A 20,292-nucleotide genomic window follows, 5' to 3' on the forward strand; every position below is an offset into this window, starting at 1 on the left:
GTATTTGTTATCCCTTTTATAAAAAACAGAAAATTACAACCTTGATACGTTCTGGTACCTTGCTCCTTGCACACTGGACTTCTGGTTAATGATCTGCTGCCTAGCCTCCGGGATGTAAGGCTAAATAGCTGTGTGCACTGATTTGAAAATAAAGGTTTAAATTTTTTTTTTTTTTTAAAGTTTATGTGGTATATATCGAAATGTGAAATATGCACTGCCTGAATAGAAAGCACTCAACATTTGGATAAATAGATTCCCTCTAGGTCATAACGCCAACTAATCGCAAAGAAACAATAAAGTGTCAATTACAGAAAATTGCAAACATTGCGATATGATCAATTCAGGGAGTCATAAAAGTTACAAAAGCTGAATAACAAAGTAGATATATAACGCAAAAAGCGGTAAATGCATCAACAACAGATAAATAGTGCATACGAGTGTCAAGAAAGGACATATATGCCATGGGAGGAGAAATCTCTGTCAATATTGCATGAGAGCCAACAGGTAAAATGGCCTAGAGTCTCCTCACAAATGAATAAAGCTGTTGTTGGAAGGTTGAAGTTGTTGGTGCTGCAAGCCGTAAGAGTATTGCAAAAAATAGTGTCTATAATAGTCTTAGAAGGTGCGCATGTAAATCATGAGGCAAACAGAGTCATTAAAGCAACCAGCACCATATAATAAATATCTGCATCACAGGAGAGAATGTTTTTACAGTCACTGAGGTAAATATCGAAAAAATGCCACAGCAAATGCCTATATAAATGGGCAGCAGACTCTACTAGGAAGCACAAACGAAATTGCTGGGGAAATTACCGCACAGGAGATGAGCTCCATCGGCGATATAGTGTGCATGCAGTAAATGTATAAGCACAAGTTTAAGCGGGGCCAGAATATAGCGTGTAGAGAATATGAGGCAAGCATTGACTGAAAAGGTGCTGAAAAATGAAGGTTAAATGCCCCAAATACGATTAGAAATGTTCAGTGAGGAAACAGCAGGCGTGTCAGGTAGGAAGCCACATGGGAGCAAGCTCCGTCAGCGGCTTCACAAAATGGCGGGCGCCGCGTTTCTTCAGCTACACCACTACTCATGCGATGTGTGTTTTTGCCGTTACAGGAATGAAGGAGGCTAAAAAGGTTCTCAATTATGGTCCCACGACGTTCGCACACCTCATCCTGGTGATTGAGGTCCGTGCGTTAAGAGGAAAGGTCGCAGTGAGTTGTCTTCCCCACGTCGACTCGGGAGAATCACGAAGACACCACCATCTCCACAATGCGCAAGCCACACCCCCCTAAAAGCACAGTTAACACTAAAAAATATCAATTAAATAAATATTAATAAAAGAAAAATAATCATTAATTTGTTATAATGTAATTGCTTTTCACCCTATTCCTCATAAACCCACAACCCACTATGGAACTAAAAAATGCAAAATTTAATTAAAATAAAATTAAAAACTACTCAAAAATATAATACATATATTAAAAAACATAAACAATACTTATAGAAAAAAATACATCATATACATTTAAAATATATACTAAAATACATAAAACTAATTAAAATCGAATTTTACACAACTATATTTTTGCAACCGATATTAATGATATATTTAAAAAATCGATATTACTTACCTTCAAATCGATAGTGTTGTTCACAATATTCTTGCTGTCGATATCTCTGTGTCACGATATTTACAACTCGATAATTGTCTTAGTCGATATTACTGACTTGATATTTTGTCTGAACAACTAAACAATGCCATGTCGACTTGGCATTTAAAATTCCTTGCCTAGCCTTAAGCTCTTTTATTACATATATCTCACCCCTAAGGTAGACCCTAGGTAGCTCATAGGCAATGGTAGTAAATGTACTGTTAAGCTTTGCATGTCCTGTTAGTGAAAAACACTAACATTTGTTTTTCACTATTGTGAGGCTTACCCCCCCCCACACGTAGGTTAACATTGGTAATTCCTTATTACAATTATAAGCTGTAATTCCTTATCGAGTAGCTCTGTTATGTTTCATATCATCGGAATAGTAATGATAAATCCACTCTGCATGCAAAGTCGAATCTATCATCACTATTTTAGAAATGCCACTTTTAGAAAGATTCTAAAAATAAACAGAGCAACCCAATATTACCCCAGGGAACTGGGTAAGTCAATTGGAAACAGCACAATGTTCTTGGAGGAATTATTTATAGATTTCTTCTGTGTTGGCCATTCGATCCCACTGTAATATCAATAAATTCAAACAAAGGCAAGAAAGCAGAAGCATACTGTTTTACAAAAAAATATATTGATGTATTGCAGAGAGCCAAATAAATCAATCAATGACAGAGTATTAATCAATCAATAGTGTTGCCTTCACATACAAGATCATCCATGACCAATATTTAAATAGCTTAAATCCAGGGAATCTTCGAGAAGCGTAGACTCCTTTTAATTTTAACAGGTTCTTAACTTCACCGTCCACATTATAAGTCATAAGTATAAAGCCAAAAGAACTGTTAAAGAGGAGGCACTATCAATGTTTCAGTCTCATGATGGCCACCGGGTCAGCGAGCCCATCATCAGGACTTAGTGTTGAAAAATCAATCAAATATAAATGAACATGAAGGAATACAAATCTAAACAAGTGCACCATAAGGAAAACAAAAATACATTGTGCACAGCTTTACTGTTAGGGAGATGACATTTCTCTTCTCCTAGCTCTGTGTTGATGCAGCCTGTCTCCAATACAAGTCTGGTGTGGGTGGCAACTGGGCTATGTGCAGTCCCTTTAGACAGATACACACAGCAGGAACCTAGGTGTGACTGATGCGCAATCCATATCCTGATGGGTCATCCTGGGCAGTATGGGAAGGAAGAGATGAGACTTACACCTGAATGGGCTGTGTTCTGTCCCCACAAACAGAGTGTTTCACCCCCTGTAGTGAGTCTGGAGCCAGAGCTGGGAGGGAGGACCTCTGTGCAGTTCAATCCCCCTCTTTGAAGTCACCTCCACTTCAAAGGCACAACTGGGTATAAGTACTGAGTCTCTTACCATGTTAAGACAGTACACCACTGAAACTGGGAAGAATTCTGCCAGGAAGAAGTACTGCTGTGCTGCTACAAGGACTCCCACTCTGCTGGATTGCTGCTATGGAATAACTGCTTTTTGGCTGTGCTGACCTGCGGCCCTCCTTGCCTGGGGAAGAAGAACTGGACCTGCAACCCCGATCTAGATCCCAGCACACCAGAGTGGCTCAAAGGACTAGCATGCTGGCCTCCTGATCTGAGCCTCTGGGTTATAACGGGCTCTCCACAGCTCCAGGACCCATTTTCAACAAGCTCCTGACCCCAAGAGGAGTCTCTCAGGTTCTGGGCCCTTGGAAGTGGTTTTTGGCTCCTGAAATCAAGCTCTTGGGCTATTCATGAATGAGCCCTTTCACTCCCGAACCGCGTCACTCGCACAAAGTATCAGTGCAAGTGAGTGCAAGTTCATCTCTTTGCACAGCTGCATTGCTGCTCGTGATTGTGAGGCTGTAGCTTACCGCATGCACCACTCTACAGCTCTTCGTGCCCCATGGACCACTTCCAGTGACGCTCTTCTTGTTCCCGCCAAAGTTTTCCACAGCGAACAGGACTCTTGGCACCATTTTTGAGAAGGTAAAACTTCAGGGGGACATACCCAAAACTGTATTCTACCCGTGCTTCTTGCTGTCAGCCTTAACGTTTAGATTTGACCCAGTCTAGTGTGACCAGATAGTCCCCAGTTGGCTCATTAAGCCTTTAAGCACTATTTTTACATTTATTCCTTAAAAATTCACCTTGTGTTGTAGATTTTTGGGAATCTATTGATACATGCATTACACTTCTCTCCAACACCATGGCAGGAATTCAAACATGGATGTCAGCTCTCCACCTAAAAAACACAAAAGACGATTGGTCACTTTGGCTCTGACTGCTTAAAAATCTACAGGTTAATTTTATTTCCCAGAATGAACATTTATTCGGCTTGTAATTACTGATGCATCTTGCCTCTGCTGTCGTTTAATATTTCCTTAACAAATAATGTCTGTATTTACAATATAAACGGAATGTATTTACTTTATTGTTTTTTGGCAGCTTTGATTATTTACTTTTGACCCTCCTAAAACATTTTCTAAGCTGATGACCAAGCAATATGGAAATCTTAGGCAGGAACATAGGTGTAGACATCCCAAGACAATATTAATGCATTTTGTGTCATAGGTTAACTATGATTTCCCTAAGATGTGACAACTCTGCATCTGTTCCATTGGTCATTAAAATTAATAAAGCCAAATCCAAAAATGCTGACTTAAAAAAAGAGTTTAACTCAGTATGCATTCAATGTGCTATAATTCTGTTTTAATGTCTGTATATTATTCATACCTGGCATATTTTGAAAAGGAATTCTTCTGTGTTTTCTATTTACTTGTACGTTGAAACTAATGCATAAATTGTTTGAATATGTTTCCAAAAATTGTCACAAAAATCTAATAGTATTGTGCAATGCTGGATGTTTTCTAATACATAACTGACTTGTGGCACCCCACAAGACTCAATCATCTCTCCACTCATGTTTAACACTAACTAAACTCTTCCTCCCTACCAGATCTCATCATTCATTCTACCTAACATTCTACAACTAAGCGGTTGCCACACTGATCATCATGCCACTAGAAAACTCTAAAGACCCATACACATTCAGACTTGACAAGTGTCTCTATTGAATTCATTAATAAATGGATAATAATTAACCACAATTAACTCAATTCCTTGAAAACCTAGAACATGACCTGTGGACACTGGAGTAACATTAGCCTGCAATAACCTCACTTCAAGACACCATCAGTGACATATAGGGAGGAAACAAACCTCAGAATTGACATGGAAGTCAACCTTAACCTGATTCCACATATAAATGAAGAGACAAGAAGGGGACTGTGAAAACTGCATGCACTGTGGCACATCTTCCCACACCCAAGATACCCATAGAAAGTACAGGCCATTCACACTCTTGTGATGGTATGGGTAGCCTATATAAATGGCCTGTACCTAGCGGCCCCCTCTTCCTTGTTATCTACAAATGATTTAAAATGCCCCAACAAGACTGCTACTAAGCACTGATCCAAGAGAATGTATCTAACTAGTGTTTCATACACTCTACTGCAGACCTATAAATAGAAGCTCAGCCTTCAGAACACTCTGCATTGTCAAAAGATCCATGCAAGGGAAGGGACTGTGATTCCTACAAACTCAGTGGCATATTTGCAAGACCCTATCGCCACCACAACATGTATTCTGTTGCAAGCGCTGCATCGCCAAATGCGATGCAGCGGGCGCAACAAAATTTGTTTTATTGATTTAATTGTCAACTTACCTGCATTCACCAATATTCCGGTGTTTACTACCCACCCACCCTGTCCCTCCCCTGCCCCATGTCACCTCCCGGTAGCACTCCCACCAGGAGCCACTACTGGATCCGTACACAAAGACGCCATGGAAATCTGGAACCTACTCGGCTCTCACTTGCCCGACATCGCCTTCTTCACAGAGACCTGGACCAACGCCGTCTCCTCCCCCGACATCAACGCCGCCATGCTGGATGCATACAAGATCCAGAGGAAGGACAGGCCCAACTACCCAGAGGGGGCCTCACCATCGGCCACAAGAACACCCTCTACCTCACCACCTCCAGCGATATCTTCCCCTCTGCCAAACACCTGCACTTACAGATCCAGACCAGTCTTAACACCACACTCCGAGGAACCCTTGTCTACAGACCCCCCGGCCCCCGGCCACCCTTTGCCAACACCATCACCGATTTTATTGCATCTCACTCCTTCGCATCAATGAACTACATACTCATTGCTGCCTCGACAATCCCAGCGACACCAACTCCACCACCCTCCATGACAACTTTACCAACATCGGACTCATCCAACTCGTCACCACACCGACACACAAAGCAGTACACCCTTGACCCCCATCTTCGCAGCAGGTAACAGCGTTCGCTTCTGACACACAATGCAACCACTATGGACTGATCACTACTGTGTGCAATTCACCGTCGACAAACCCAAGGCACCGAAACCATCCCCCTGCCCACCACGAAGGAACTGGAGCAAGGTTACCGACGAGCAACTGAACTCCACCCACACCGAGGCAACACCTTCTGGGCTGCCAATGCAAACACCGCAGCCAGAGGACTCCTCACTTAGATCTCCAACTGCGCAGACAAGCTTGCCCCACAACACAACCCCGGGAAATGGCACCCCAGGAGAACCGTCTGGTTCTCTTCCGATCTCCAAGAAGCCAGGTGCACCTGTAGACACCTGGAGAAGAACTGGAGGAACACCAACACAACCGATAACTTCTCCACCTACAAGGACACCATGATGGACTACCACAACCAAATCAGAGCAAGCTAAAGGAACTTCATCCATAACAAAATTGTTGGCAACTCCAAGGAACTCTTCAGGGTCATTCAGTAATCCACCAACCCACACAGCGAGGCCACAGACATTACCCCATCCCAAGACCTATGCGACAATCTTGGAACCTTATTCCACCTCACGATCAGAACACTCTACAACAACTTTGCGACCCCCCACAAGACGCCCAGCCAGCCCCCGCCTCCAGCCCCCCAGAGATACCAACCAGACCACCATCTCCGACTGGACACCAATAACGACCGAGAATACCACCACAACCATGAAAGGCATCCACTCGAGGGCCTCCACTGACCCCCTGCCCGCCCCACACCTACCAGAGAGCCGCGGACACCAACCGCACCTGAACAGCAAGAAACCATCAACACCACCTTCACAACAGGCACCTTACCAGACAGCTGAAAGCGTGCAGAAGTCAGGCCCCTGCTCAAGAAGCTCACGGCCAACCCCACTGACCTCAAGAACTACCGGCCCATATTGCTCCTCCCCTTCACAGCCAAAGTGGCAGAGAAAGCAATCAACAAGGAACTCACACGATTCATCAAAGAGAAAGCCGCTCTTGACCCATCCCTATCTGGATTCCGAAGAAACCACAGAACCAAGATCGCCCTACTCGCCACCACAGACGACATCCGCACACTCTTGGACCGAGGCCACTACGCAACCCTCATCCTCCTTGACCTGTCTGCAGCCTTCGACACGGCCTCTCACCGCACACTAGTTGACAGACTACACGATGCTGGCATACAAGGAACCGCCCTGGACTGGATCCGATAGTTCCTCCTCCTCCCCGGAAGAAGCCAAAGAATCAGACTACCACCCTTCCTCTCCGCTCCCATGGAAATCACCTGCAGATTCCCACAGGGGTTATCACTGAGCCCGACCCTCTTCAACATCTACATGGCCCCCCTCACAGCCATTGCCTAACAACACAAGCTAAACATCGTATCCTACGCCGACGACACCCAGCTCATCCTCTCCCTCACCAGAGACCCCACCACCACAAATCTCAACTTCCAGAAAGGAATGCAAGACGTCGCAGTCTGGATGGCCAACAGCTGCCTAAAACCCAACGCCGAGAAGACAAAAGTCCTTGTCCTTGGAAACCCCCCTTCAGCATGGGGCAACACCTGGTGGCTCACCACCCTCAGAAGCCCACCTACCCCTTCAGACCATGGCAAAAACCTTGGCATCGTACTCGACTCATCACTCGTCATGAACTGACAGGTCAACGCCATCGCCACGCCAAAAACCTTGGCCTCGTACTCAACTCATCACTCGCCATGAACAGACAGGTTAGCCCCGTCACCTCCAGCTGTTTCATCACCCTCTGCATCCTTCAAAAGACCTTCAAATGGAGTCAAGGAAGACAGTCACCCACTCACTTATCACCAGCAGACTGGACTATGGAAACGCTCTCTAAGCTGGCATCAACAAGTCCCTACTCCTCAACCTCCAGACAATCCTGAACACCGTGGCCAGACACGACCTCGGCATCCTCCGGCACAAACACATTAGCCAACACCTGCAGAGACTACTGGCTCCCCGTGGAGTGACCTTCAAAATCCTCACTCACGCCTACAAATGCCTACACAACAACAGACCAGAATACCTTAACAACAGAATAAACTGTCACGTACCCAAAAGAAACCTCCGATCTGCCAACCTTGCACTAGCTGAAAACCCACGCATCCATAGAGCCAGAGCAGATGGAAGATCGTTCTCTCACATTGCAGCCAGGACCTGGAACGAGCTACTCGCAGACATCAGACGCACCCCCTCTCGGAACACCTTCAGGAAGAATCTCAAGACCTGCCTCTTCGGCTGAAGGGATCTGCGCATCCCCCTCTACACCTTGAGACCCTCATGGGTTAGTAGCACGCTTACAATTCCCTGATTGATTGATTAATTGATTGACAGTAATTCCTACAAAAGGGGCGGTGCCTGCTCAGGCACAGCCATAGGGATTACGATGTCCATTTCCCTCAGCCTGCACATGGTGGTCCAACAGCCATGTACAGGTAGATGGAAATGACCTTTGTGAGGCCCCTAGCAGGATGTCTGTTCCCCCTTAGCCTCCGCTATGAGGCCTGAGAGGCACATGTGGCAGCCCCCCCAAACATCCATTCACCACATGTCAGGCACCACATGGTTCTGGGCCATAACACAAGCTGCAATTGAAAAAGGCATATATCCGACCGATGTGCTGGAGGTCGCATTGTAATACGGGGGTAGAACCGCCGACTACTAGTCGGGCATTCACACTCCTGCTGCAATGTTGGTTGGATGCTTGTCCGAGTGCCATGGTAATGAGCCCCTAAATATTTTGAAAACAACAAACGCTGCAAGAGGAGGAAACTCTGCCGAATTCTCTGACCAGACCCGTAAAGAAGAAAAGTATACATCTCATCACCTACCTAACCAAGTAAATAAAACTTATATTTCAACTAAAACTTACTTGCAAATAAACTTAAAAAGGTAAAAGGTAAATTATTAACAAATCACTCCAGCTTCTTTCTCTTTACTTGTACTTCCTAAAAGAAAACACTGTAGCTTTGAAAAGTATTCATTTGGCAAAAAACAACTATTAATAACTCAGCAAAAAGATATAACATATAAAGTGTATATAAATGATAAAAAAATATAAACTCACCCCCAATAGCGATTAAAAATAAACCTAACGACCTCAACCTCTACAAACTACCAACAAATAAACAGTTAAAAATGAAACTGATGCTTTTTTTCTTCGAACAGAATACAAATTACCCACTCCACATTAGAATACCCCAGTGGAAAAGCTGCAAAACTGTATGAAACACATAAAAAGAACATACATATAGTATACAAATCAGATCTAGTTACATCATTTTATTAGCAAATAACAATTGTATAAACGCTTAAAATTTGTATTTATTTATACTATTACACTACGGTTGCGGTGATTCTGGGCATCCCTACCGCACTAGTTCTAATAGGGCGGTTGGAAAACCACCGCTTCCTTGTCGCCACGAGTCTGGCAGTCCATGGACCGCCAGACTTGTAATTAGCCCCTAAGTCACATGAGTTACACCTACTACTAAGAAAGTGAATCCACAGAAAATGTGTATTGGAAATGTACCGAATATTATTCTAATGCGTGCTATGAGTGGGCCACTACAGAAAATTATGTTTCATATAAATCAAGACAACCCCCCCCCAAATGTGCCCGAAAAAGAAGTAACGCCGGAATTGAAAGGATATAAGAGAGGCAAGCACTATCTCTAGGGAACCCACAACCAACATCCTGAAATATATACTGCCTAAAGTCCCCTAACACATCACATGTCAACTACTGTCATTGACCACTTTAAAATGCTTAATTACACAAGCTAAAAAAGCCACCAGAGATATTCCTCCTGCCACTAGATGACACCAAGACATATGAATACTCAATCATTTAACAATGACACATAATGAGGTATCTTTCCTTTTATATGACAACCTAAACAATTATAAACAAATCTACATATTCTCTACAGCGGATCACTTACTAAAACTAAGCCAAATTCAAATCATGATGATTAATGGGGCCTTCAAAATGTGTTCCAAACCATTCACTCAGATATGAACAGTACATGGTGAATATCAAAACACAAATATCCCTTATGCATATACCCTACTATCAAATAAACAAAGTAGTACTGGCTACGAACTCTTAGACAATAATAAACATAAAACAAATAACTACTACCAACAAAAAAATAATAATAGACTTTGAACTAGCCATGCTTCAAATCATTTTAATGATTTACCCCTACACAGCCACACAAGGTTGTTACGATCATTTCAATCAAAGCACATGGAGACACCTCCAACAATCTGCACTAAGTAGAATATGCTAACAACCAGACAGTTTGCCTAGCACTAAGCTATGTCCCTGTCACAGAGGTAGCTAATCACTGCAATTTAATAATAGAAGTCTTTTACACCAACAAAATGATGACAAACTAAGACCCAAATTGCACCTAAACTTAGCAAACAAACCAAAAGAATATATTTTAAGTACATTTGATTTTGGGGTATTAAATTTGTAATATTTAATCAATTTTCTAAATTAATTATTATAATTCTATTATTGAATTGAACTGGAGTGGAAATAGTAAATGTCACCACCTCAAATGCCAACGCTTACATATATATCTACATATAGAGGTATGTGTGTGTGTGTGTGTGTTTTATTTTCACAAGCATGCATTAATTGAAAACATTATATAATGTGAAATGAATAATGTCATTAATTATGTTTCATTGTGTGTGAATATATATATATGTATAAATACTGTTCGTTTGTTCAAAATCTCAAATCTCCGAAAGTTCTTCACCGATTGCTTTGAACTTTTGGCACAGCGTTGCATTCGAATACGCAAGTGTTTTTATATACACATCGTTCGATTAGAATACGCGTGTGACGAATATGCGCGTGTTTTTAATTGAAAGCATAGACACATAAAAATGTCAATGTGCGTTTGATAAATATCTCAAATCTCCGAAATTTCTTCACCGATTGCCTTTAAATGTTGACACAAAGTTGGATTCAAATACGCGCATGTCAAATACACACGTGTTTTGAATCTAAAGGAGGAACAGACGCTAACGATTGGGTTGCTGCGCAACAACTACGATAGACGCATAGAGACAATAGTCTACATATATTAGGATGGACAGTTGGTGTCAGGATGGCAGACCGGGAAGTGGGTGGAGGGAGGGGGGAGGAGTTGGTTCACTTGGCAACATTAAGAAAGGACACATAGAGACAATAGTCTACATATATTAGGATGGACAGGTTGTGTCAGGATGGCAGACCGGGAAGTGGGTGAAGGGAGGGGAGAGGAGTTGGTTCACTTTGCAACATTAGCGCATGTTAATATATACACAACCTTGGTTTCGAATACGTGCGTGTCCAATACGCACGTGTTTTTAATCAAAAGACCAAAGAGTCCCTATCAATTTCGTTGCTGCGCAACAAATACAAGGGACACATGTAGACAATAGTCTACATATATTAGGATGGACAGTTGGTGTCAGGATGGCAGACCGGGAAGTGGGTGGAGGGGGGGGGGAGGAGTTAGTTCACTTCGCAAACCAAACAGACCCTATCCATTTGGTTGCTGCGCAACAAATACAAGGGATGCATATAGAAAATAGTCTACATATATTAGGATGCACAGTTGATGTCAGGATGGCAGACCGGGAAGTGGGTGGGGGGAGGGGGTAGGAGTTGGTTCACTTTGCAACATTAGCGCGTCAGACCGGGAAGTGGGTGAATGTAGGGGGGAGGAGTTGGTTCACTTGGCAACATTAAGAAAGGACGCATAGAGACAATAGTCTACATATATTAGGATGGACAGTTGGTGTCAGGATGGCAGACAGGGAAGTGAGCGGAGGGAGGGGGCGGAGTTGGCTCACTTTGCAACATTAGTGCGCGTTTATAGATACACAACGTTGGATTTGAATACACGCATGTCCAATACACTCATGTTTTTGATTGAAAGGCCGAACAGACCCTATCGATTTGGTTGATGCGCAACAAATACAAGGGATGCATATAGACAATAGTCTACATATATTAGGATGGACAGTTGGTGCTAGGATGGCAAACCCGGAAGTGGGTGGAGGGAGGGGGGAGGAGTTGGTTCACTTGGCAGCTTTAAGAAAGGACCAGGACCAATTTACCGGTGGCTGAGTTTAACCAAAGCATTCCACCTATGTATTTGATTTTTTCAGTTTTATATTTTATACTTTTACAGAGATATGATGTGAATTTAAATCTTCTTCATGACAAAGGAGGTCTGTGGAGATCTGAGTGTTGGTTTGGATCCTTTCTTAGTTTATCAGGTGCATTGTTCCAGACTGCCATATACATATAGTATACGGACTAGATATTATTCTTCTTCTGCTGCAAACAGGTGCAATGAATTCCTAATTTCCGGCATGTCCAACATAGGTCTGAAAGAGTCAAGTGCATGCTAGAATTTTGGATATTACCATACAATATATTTGTATACAATGAATGTAAATGGAACTGCATTTCCTCAGATGTTGGTTATTCTGAAAATCCACGAATGGGTGTTATATTATATGTATTCATATAACCAATCAGGGAATTGTAAGTGTGCTCCTCACCCGTGAGGGTCTCAAGGCACTGAGGGGGAGGGTCTGCAGCTTTGTTCAGTCGACGAGCCATGTCTTGAGGGCCTTCCTGAAGGCGTTCAGGGAGGCGGCACGTCTGTTTTGAATCAAGAGCACGTTCCAGGTCTTGGCTGTGATATAGGAGAAGGCTCTTCCCCCTGTTCTGGTTCTGCATATGCATGGGGTTTGGCGAGGGCATGGTTGGCGGAACTGAGATTTTTCTTGGGTGCGCGGAAGGTGAATCTCCCATTGAGGTATTGGGGTCCGGTGATATGGAGGGATGTGTAGGCGTGGGTGAGAAATTTAAAGGTGATTCTCTTCTCGATGGGGAGCCAGTGGAGGATCCGTAGGTGTTGGCTGATGTGTTCGTGTCTCGGGAGGCCAAGGATGAGTCTGGCGGCGGTGTTCTGTATTGTTTGAAGCTTGCGGAGTAGAGATTTGTTGATGCCAGCATAGAGAGCGTTCCCGTAGTCGAGCCCGCTGGTTATGAGGGCATCGATGACTATTTTCCTAGTCTCGGGGGGGATCCATTTAAAAATCTTACAGAGGATGCGGAGGGTGTTGAAACAGCTGGAGGTGATTGCATTGACCTGACAGTTCATGGAGATAGAGGAGTTAATTACAATGCCAAGGTTTTTGGCCTGGATCAACGGAGGTGGGAGGGGTGCTGAGGGCAGTGGGCCACCAGGTGTCGTTCCCTGTTGCTGGTTCTGAGGACGAGGACTTCTGTCTTATCCGAGTTGAGTTTCAGGCAGCTGTTTCTCATCCAGGAGGTGACATCTTGCATTCCTTCCTTCTGATAGTGGTGGGGTCCTTGGTGAGGTAGAGGATGAGTTGGGTGTCATCGGCGTAGGACACTATGTTGAGGTCGTGTTGTATGATGATGGTGACGAGGGGGGCCATGTAGATGTTGAAGAGAGTAGGGCTAAACAATGATCCCTGGGGTACTCCGCAGTTGGTTTCTGTGGGTTTGGAGCGGAAGGGTGGCAGTCTTATCCTCTGGCTCCTGCCAGTGGGGAACGAGCGGATCCAGTCAAGGGCAGTTCCTTGTATACCGGCGAGGTGGAGTCTAGCAGCAAGAATGCGGTGGGAGACGGTGTTGAAAGCTGCTGATAGGTCGAATAGGATGAGGGCTGCGGTGTAGCCTTGGTTGATTAGGGTGCGGCTGTCATCCATGGTGTCGAGTAGGCCGGTCTCAGTGCTGTGGTTGCTGTGGAATCCAGATTGAGAAGGGTCGAGGATGGCGTTGTCTTGGAGGAACTTGGCGAGCAATGCTTTGACTGTTTTTTCAGTGACTTTTGCCGTGAAGGGGAGTAGCAAGATGGGCCAGTAGTTCTTGAGGTCTGTGGTTTCTTGAGCAGGGGTCTGACTTCTGCCTGCTTCCAGTCATCGGGGAAGGTGCCGGTCTTGAAGGTGGTGTTGATGGTGTGACTTAATTCTGCCTTGAGATAGATGTGAGGTGGGCAGGGGTCGGAGCCCCTGAGTGGATGCCCTTTATGGTCAAGGTGGTCTCTTCGGTTGTGACCTGGGTCCGGGAAGAGATGGTGTGCTGTCTGGTGCTGTCAGGACGCGATGATTGCTGGGTCGGAAGTCTGGTCATTGTCGTAGAGGTTCTTGATCTTCAGGTGGAAGTAGGATCTAAGCTTCTCGCAGAAGTCCTGGGAAGGGGTGATGTCCGTGGCTTTGCTTGGGGGGCTTGGAGAATTGAATTCCTGGATGACCTTGAAGAGTTCTTTGGAGTTGCTGGCAAGGATTTTGTTGTGGAAGAAGGTACTTTTGGTGGCTCTGATGCGTTGGTGGAACTCTTTTATGGTGTTTTTGTAGGTGGAGTGGTTTTCGGGTGTCTTACTATTTCTCCAGTTCTTCTCGTGGCGTCTGCAGGTGTGTCTGCCTTCTTGGAGGTCGGTGGTGAACCAAGTTGTTTTGCTGTGTCTGTATCTGGTAGCGGTGTGTAGTGGGGCGAGTTTGTTTGGTCGGTTGGAGATCCACGTGTGAAATTGGTTGGCTGCGAGGTTGGCGTCGGTTGTGGCCGGGGGGGGGGGGGGGGGGGGGTTGCGGTTGAGGAAGGACTTGAGATGTTCCTCGTTTGCTCTGCTCCAGTTTTTTCATTTCGGGCATGGAGCGGGGTGGGGCAGTATGGGTTTGCGATGTGGAATTGAACGCAGTGGTGGCCAGTCCTGGCGGGTTGCGTGGTGTGGCTGAAATGAATGTTGTTTCTTCCTGCGAAGATGGAGTCAAGGGTGTGTCCTGCCTTGGGGGTCGGTGAGGTGACTAGCTGCTTTAGTCCGATGTTGGCGAGGTTGTACAGGAGGGTGGTGGTGTTGGGGTTGCTCGGGTTGTCTAGGTGGAAGTTGAGGTCTCCGATGAGAGTATATTCTGTGGAGGGGGGGCGATGAAGTCGGTGATGGTGTCAGCGATGGTGTCGGCAAAGAGGGCTCGGGCACCCGGGGGTCTGTAGGAGAGTGTGCCCCGGAGTGTGGAGTTGGGGAAAGCGCAGCTGGGAGGTGGGAAAGGGGGGAAGCAGCAAATGGGAGGGGCAGTGAGGAGCGCAAGAGGAGAGATGGCACAAAAAGAGAAAGAGAGTTAAAATGAGAGCAAAAAATGAAAAGAAGGGCAATAGACTCCAACAGAAAAAGAAACCAAGCACCAAGGCAAGGAGCCAGGGCAGACACAGAGAGTGGGTCGAGAGCGGTCTAGAACCCTGCTCACCTCAGTAGAGGGCGTAGACGGCCAGGCGGAGCTGTGGGGAGAGAGCGCGGGTCCCAGGCCAAGGAGGTCTGGGCACAACTCACCTGGGTGGGTATCCTATCACTGAAACAGGGGCTGTGTGGGCTGATCCAGGGTCAGGGTAGGTGAAGAACCAGGTCTGGACGCGGCCCGTCAAGACCTAAATTCCCGCCGCCGCTTTGCAGCAACTGCGTTCAAGTAGATTTTTTTTGATCAGCCATATCAGATGCTCTTTGATATAAAATCCTTATCTCGTCACATCTGATCATATTTGATGTGTGAATATGCTAATGTGCATCAGTTTATTTGCAATTCATTTATTTTGTTGTTTGGAGGCTGTTGTCACGTGACTGATTCTGTATCCGATCCACCCCTCCCCCCTTTGCTGGCCAGAGATTAAAGAAAAATCCATAGAGGCAGCGATAGATTTTGCTGTGCCAGAAGCAGAGGGCTGGAGGATTCAGCTGCTTTGTGCACGGATGAGGCAGAGCCACTTTAAGCAGTGAGCTTAGCATCTCCCGGCAGCATTAGTGCTGCTCCAGCATGGAAGCTGTGCCAGCATGTGGATTTTGTACCACTGCAAAGAGCTTACGTTTATTTTACTAACATTAAAACATTTTGACGTCGATTTCAAAAGCCCCTGATGGACAGGCCTGGACTGATGTGTTTAACAGACCGGAAGATGCGGAGAGATACTTGCCTTTAAGGTGTATTTATTTTCGCAAAAAAAATCCAACCCCGTGTGGTTTGTGGGAAGAGAAGGGTCATGCCCATTGAAACCAGCGAGCTATTCCATCACTTCGTCAACCAGGTAAACGTCCGGGGCATTGTACTGTATCTAACTCTGGCTTTGTTTATTAATCTGTCTGTCCGTATGTGCATGTCTTTAAGCTTTTAAGTATAATCTGAGCCAGTGACAACAATCCTAGTGACACCACAGGCGTGACTATTTCTGATATCTTTATTTATGGGGTGTTTTGTGTTTTTTTTTGGCAAAAGTGAACAGATCATTTATTATGAGAGACGTCTACGTTTTGTCAAGATGCCTAGCTGTGATAGAAAATATGTAGGTCTACAATTAGAATCGTAAAAGTACACTGAGGATTGCATATTCAATGTTTTTGTTTTTTAAAGAAACACATATTCTTATTAAACATGTCAAGAAGGGCTCTAAGTGGACCTTTTTTCAGGTGTTACATTTTCTCTTTTAGTTCCTATCGGCATTCGTTACTCTCTTATTTGAACAGTGGCAAATTATTTGTTTTATTATAGTCTTTCTTTAAACGAATTCAGGACTTCTATATAGGAACAACCTAGCCAGGTTTAATGTTCATGGTGCTAGGTTAGCTCTTGCGTTAAATATTTGTTCATAGGTAGAAAAATGAACTTTGCTGTGCCGTTTTGCTGTGAAAAGGTTACTGCACAGATTATGCGAACATTGCCAACACAGTGGAAAGTATAAGAAAGGGACACTAAACGTCCAGTGTAATCAAATATTCTCTATACATGAAAAGGAATAACATCGCAATGAATGTTGTACATGAATGAGGTTGAAATTAGGATTTTCACGCCATTCTAGCTTAAGTATGTTTCTTTTTTTAAATTTAAGCATTATTTAGAATTTGCCCGATGGATAGTCCGCCAGAAACATAAACAGCCCAACGTAGTAACATTGCATTATATCGATGGCCTTTGAAATTATGAGGCAGGGTGGGGCCATATTATGCATCAAGTGTGAGTAAATTATACGGCAAGAAAAAGCAAATTATGTGGCGTAATGCATCACATTTTGTAATAGTATTACCTCGTTATTTAGAAATGTTAACGCTTGGTAACACTGACTGGCCATTGGTTGCACCTCATTAAATATACAAATTCAGCAATAAGCAACATAAAGGAGACTCATTAACTTTTACAAAAGGCCTTTCACTACATGGCAACATGTGCCGCTGCGTTTTAGTAAATTCTGAACTGTTTGAGCTATAAACACTTTTTTTGTTAAATCTGTAGATTATGCAGCAGATGATGGATTATGTGGAAAATGTGGCAAATCCATAGTTAAGCGATGAACACCGTAGACGCTCAAACACATAATTCCAGAAGCCCTGATTAGATCCTAATGCATTCGTAATAAGGTGGTTGTATATCTGACTTGCTTGTAACAATGTGCTCATCAGACAAGTATTCTAAATCAGGCCCTCAGACGTTTAACAATACACTTGATGAAATGAGTAGCACTCACAAAATGACGAACAGTCCATTAACTAGATTGCATACTATGGCAATTAGCCTTATGGCATTGAAACTATTGGTTCCCGGCAATGTCAACACAACTATTATCACCCACTCTGGAGTTATAGCATTGCCATAAGGCATTCAGTAACTGAGGTGCATATCATCAAGGCCAAGCGATAATTATCGCTCAGCGCTCTTAGCGCAAGGATAATTATCACCGGCCAACTCTGAGTTTTATCAGCAACGCTTATCTCCAAAGCGATAAAATTCAGAGCACAACATGACAATTGTGCCATTATCGCTAGAAATACAGCGATAATCGCACAAGGTTTGGTGAAAGCTTGCTGATAGGGCAAAGCATACTTAGCCATGATATCCAACTTACATAGGATATCATGGCTAAGTTAGTTTTGAAGCAGGGGTAAGGAAAGTAGCGATAACAGAGGTTATCGCTACTTTGCTTGTCGCTCTGCAGGTTAGCGTGCCCATTGATAATTGGAGAAATAGACATTTCTCCAGTTATGTCGGGGCAGGAACGCCCACTTTGCATCTCATTAGAGATGCAAATATGGGCGTTGGGGGAAAGGGTGATATTGCAAGAATGCATGCGATAGCGTGATCTTGCTGATTAGGCAAAAAAAATTATTGCCACTTTGCGTCTGAAAACCGACGCTAAAGCGGCGATAATTTTATCTCCAGGGTTTGATGATATGCCCCTCAGTGTTTACTGGGCTTGCATTGGAGCACATGTTAAACTGGAACTTTAAGACTCAACTTTAAGACTCAAATTGTATGAATGAAGTCAGAGAAGTGACTCGCCACATATGCATCAGTGACTTTAGTTATTCAGAACTTCTCAGGATGACTTCAAAGTCCTCAATATCCCAGAAGGTGTTGTTTTCTGCTGTTATTTAGCACTCAAATAAAGCGCTATTAGCCATTGACCTGACATTGGCATCCGGCTGGTGTGATTTGATTTTACCACAAAATATATTCAATACATTATCTTACGAAGTTCTTAAAACATTCTTTATTTTTACTATCCATTGCCTTTGAAATACTGTCAGTCATCTTCCGCATCTTCCGCCTTTGAAATACTATTTGGATAAATGAAGGCCTTGCTAAAGTTTTAATAATTTATTTTAATTTGGCAAACAGTGACACATCGTGAATTAGCTATATTGGTTTTGGCTGAACGCGAGTATCTGAAAAATGCGTTTCCTAGCGCCTGTGTCCAGAAAAAAAGCATTGAACTTTGTTTACTAAGAAACACGTAAATGTCAATAGCAAAATAATCAATGGTCCTATGTATGCCAAGGTCAGTCTTGGCTCTTACAGCTACAGCATGGGTTCACTAGCATTTTCACAGGGACACAACGCATGGTCTGCAGTGTGCTCAAGGGCCGCATTGATGCCAGCAGGGTGGGAGTGGGGTTTTGCGGGAGGGGGGTTTAGGAGGTTGTAATGGAAGGAAATCATGTTGTGGTCAGTGATTCATTGAGTGTTAGATTACATACTGTCCTCTGACTGAAGTCCCTAGTCTCTAGTAAGTCGTAGATTTGACAAAACTGTATTATGTTGCAGCCGTGGCCCGTGGAGGGAGTTCCGTGGGGCAAAAAGGCGGGGCGAGGGGTACTAAACACCAGAATATGGATAATTGAAGGTAAGTAAACAATTAAATAAGTAAAAGAAAATTTCGTAGCACGGGCTGCATTGCATTTTGCGATGCAGGGTGCACAACAAAATTTGTTTTACTTATTTAATTGTTTACTTACCTCCAATTATCCAAATTCCGGTGTTTAGTACCCCCCACCCTGCCCCTCCCCCGCCCCGCCTTTTCACCTCATGGAACTCCCTCCACAGGTTGCGGCTGTTATCTTGTCTCTGAATCTCTATCCCTTAACCACACCTTGGAGTAAGCCTTGAGAGAGTCAAGTGCAAAACAGAAGTAACTTGATTATTGCACTGGAATGAAATAGAATTACACAATGTGAAATCAAAAATGTAGTATCAACCTTGGCTTTCCCACTTGACTAAATTGTGTGATCCTAAGCAAATTTCCAATTTAATATTGCCTCCTTTTTCTTCATTATGCGATATAAGAGAACCTTGCAACACACAAGTTCCTGATAGATGCTGTACAAAACCTTTTTTTTGTTTGATTTAATAAACCTCAATTTTGTACATGGGTACTAACAACTTATTGCACCCAGAGGATATCATGTGACAACTTAGTTCACTATTGACATTGCTATCTGGGTTGTATTAGGCATGAATATTTCTATATAAATTTTTTTTAACTATCATTAAAAACAAAATGCACTTATATATTCTGATGTACTGTGGTGAAACATTTCTGCATGTTAATAAAATACACCTTTTTGAATTCTGAAGAAATTGCATTAGAATTTTCCACATTTGTTTGAAAATGTCTTTAAAAATAGTGTGTTCATCAAATTAAGCGATGCAGGGCACCTTATTTGCTTCTTCTCTTTTACTTCGATTGACGTGTAAATAAAAGCTTACCCATTTATTTAATATCTTTCTGAATGTTAGTGCTGTCTCGAGTAAACAGCAGTTCAGTACAGTCCTTCAGATGAGGACTGCATGTGAAGTTCCGCAGGGCCGCATGTGAAGGTCAGGAGGAGAGCCGCATGTGCTCCCCCTCCCAGCTTTGGTTTGAGTATCATTGAATATGCAG

At 43.7% G+C, this 20,292-nt stretch overlaps 1 protein-coding gene across 5 annotated transcripts in view; it reads left to right on the forward strand.

Moving 5' to 3' along the window:
* The window catches only part of SLC4A10 (solute carrier family 4 member 10), a 1,035,540-nt gene that overhangs the window by 226,519 nt on the left and 788,729 nt on the right, over positions 1-20,292 (forward strand). Inside the window, exon 1 of one of the 5 annotated variants that reach the window (XM_086956616.1) lies at positions 15,911-16,167. The exons of the other annotated variants lie outside the window; for them this stretch is intronic. Within the exon in view, the coding sequence (XP_086812742.1) occupies positions 16,123-16,167 (45 nt within the window). The 5' untranslated portion in view covers positions 15,911-16,122. Of the gene's footprint in view, positions 1-15,910; positions 16,168-20,292 lie in introns of those variants that run through there. 5 annotated transcript variants of the gene reach the window in all.

The sequence above is a fragment of the Lissotriton vulgaris genome, chromosome 2_1 (genome assembly GCF_964263255.1).
Source record: "Lissotriton vulgaris chromosome 2_1, aLisVul1.2, whole genome shotgun sequence".
NCBI lineage: Eukaryota > Metazoa > Chordata > Amphibia > Caudata > Salamandridae > Lissotriton > Lissotriton vulgaris.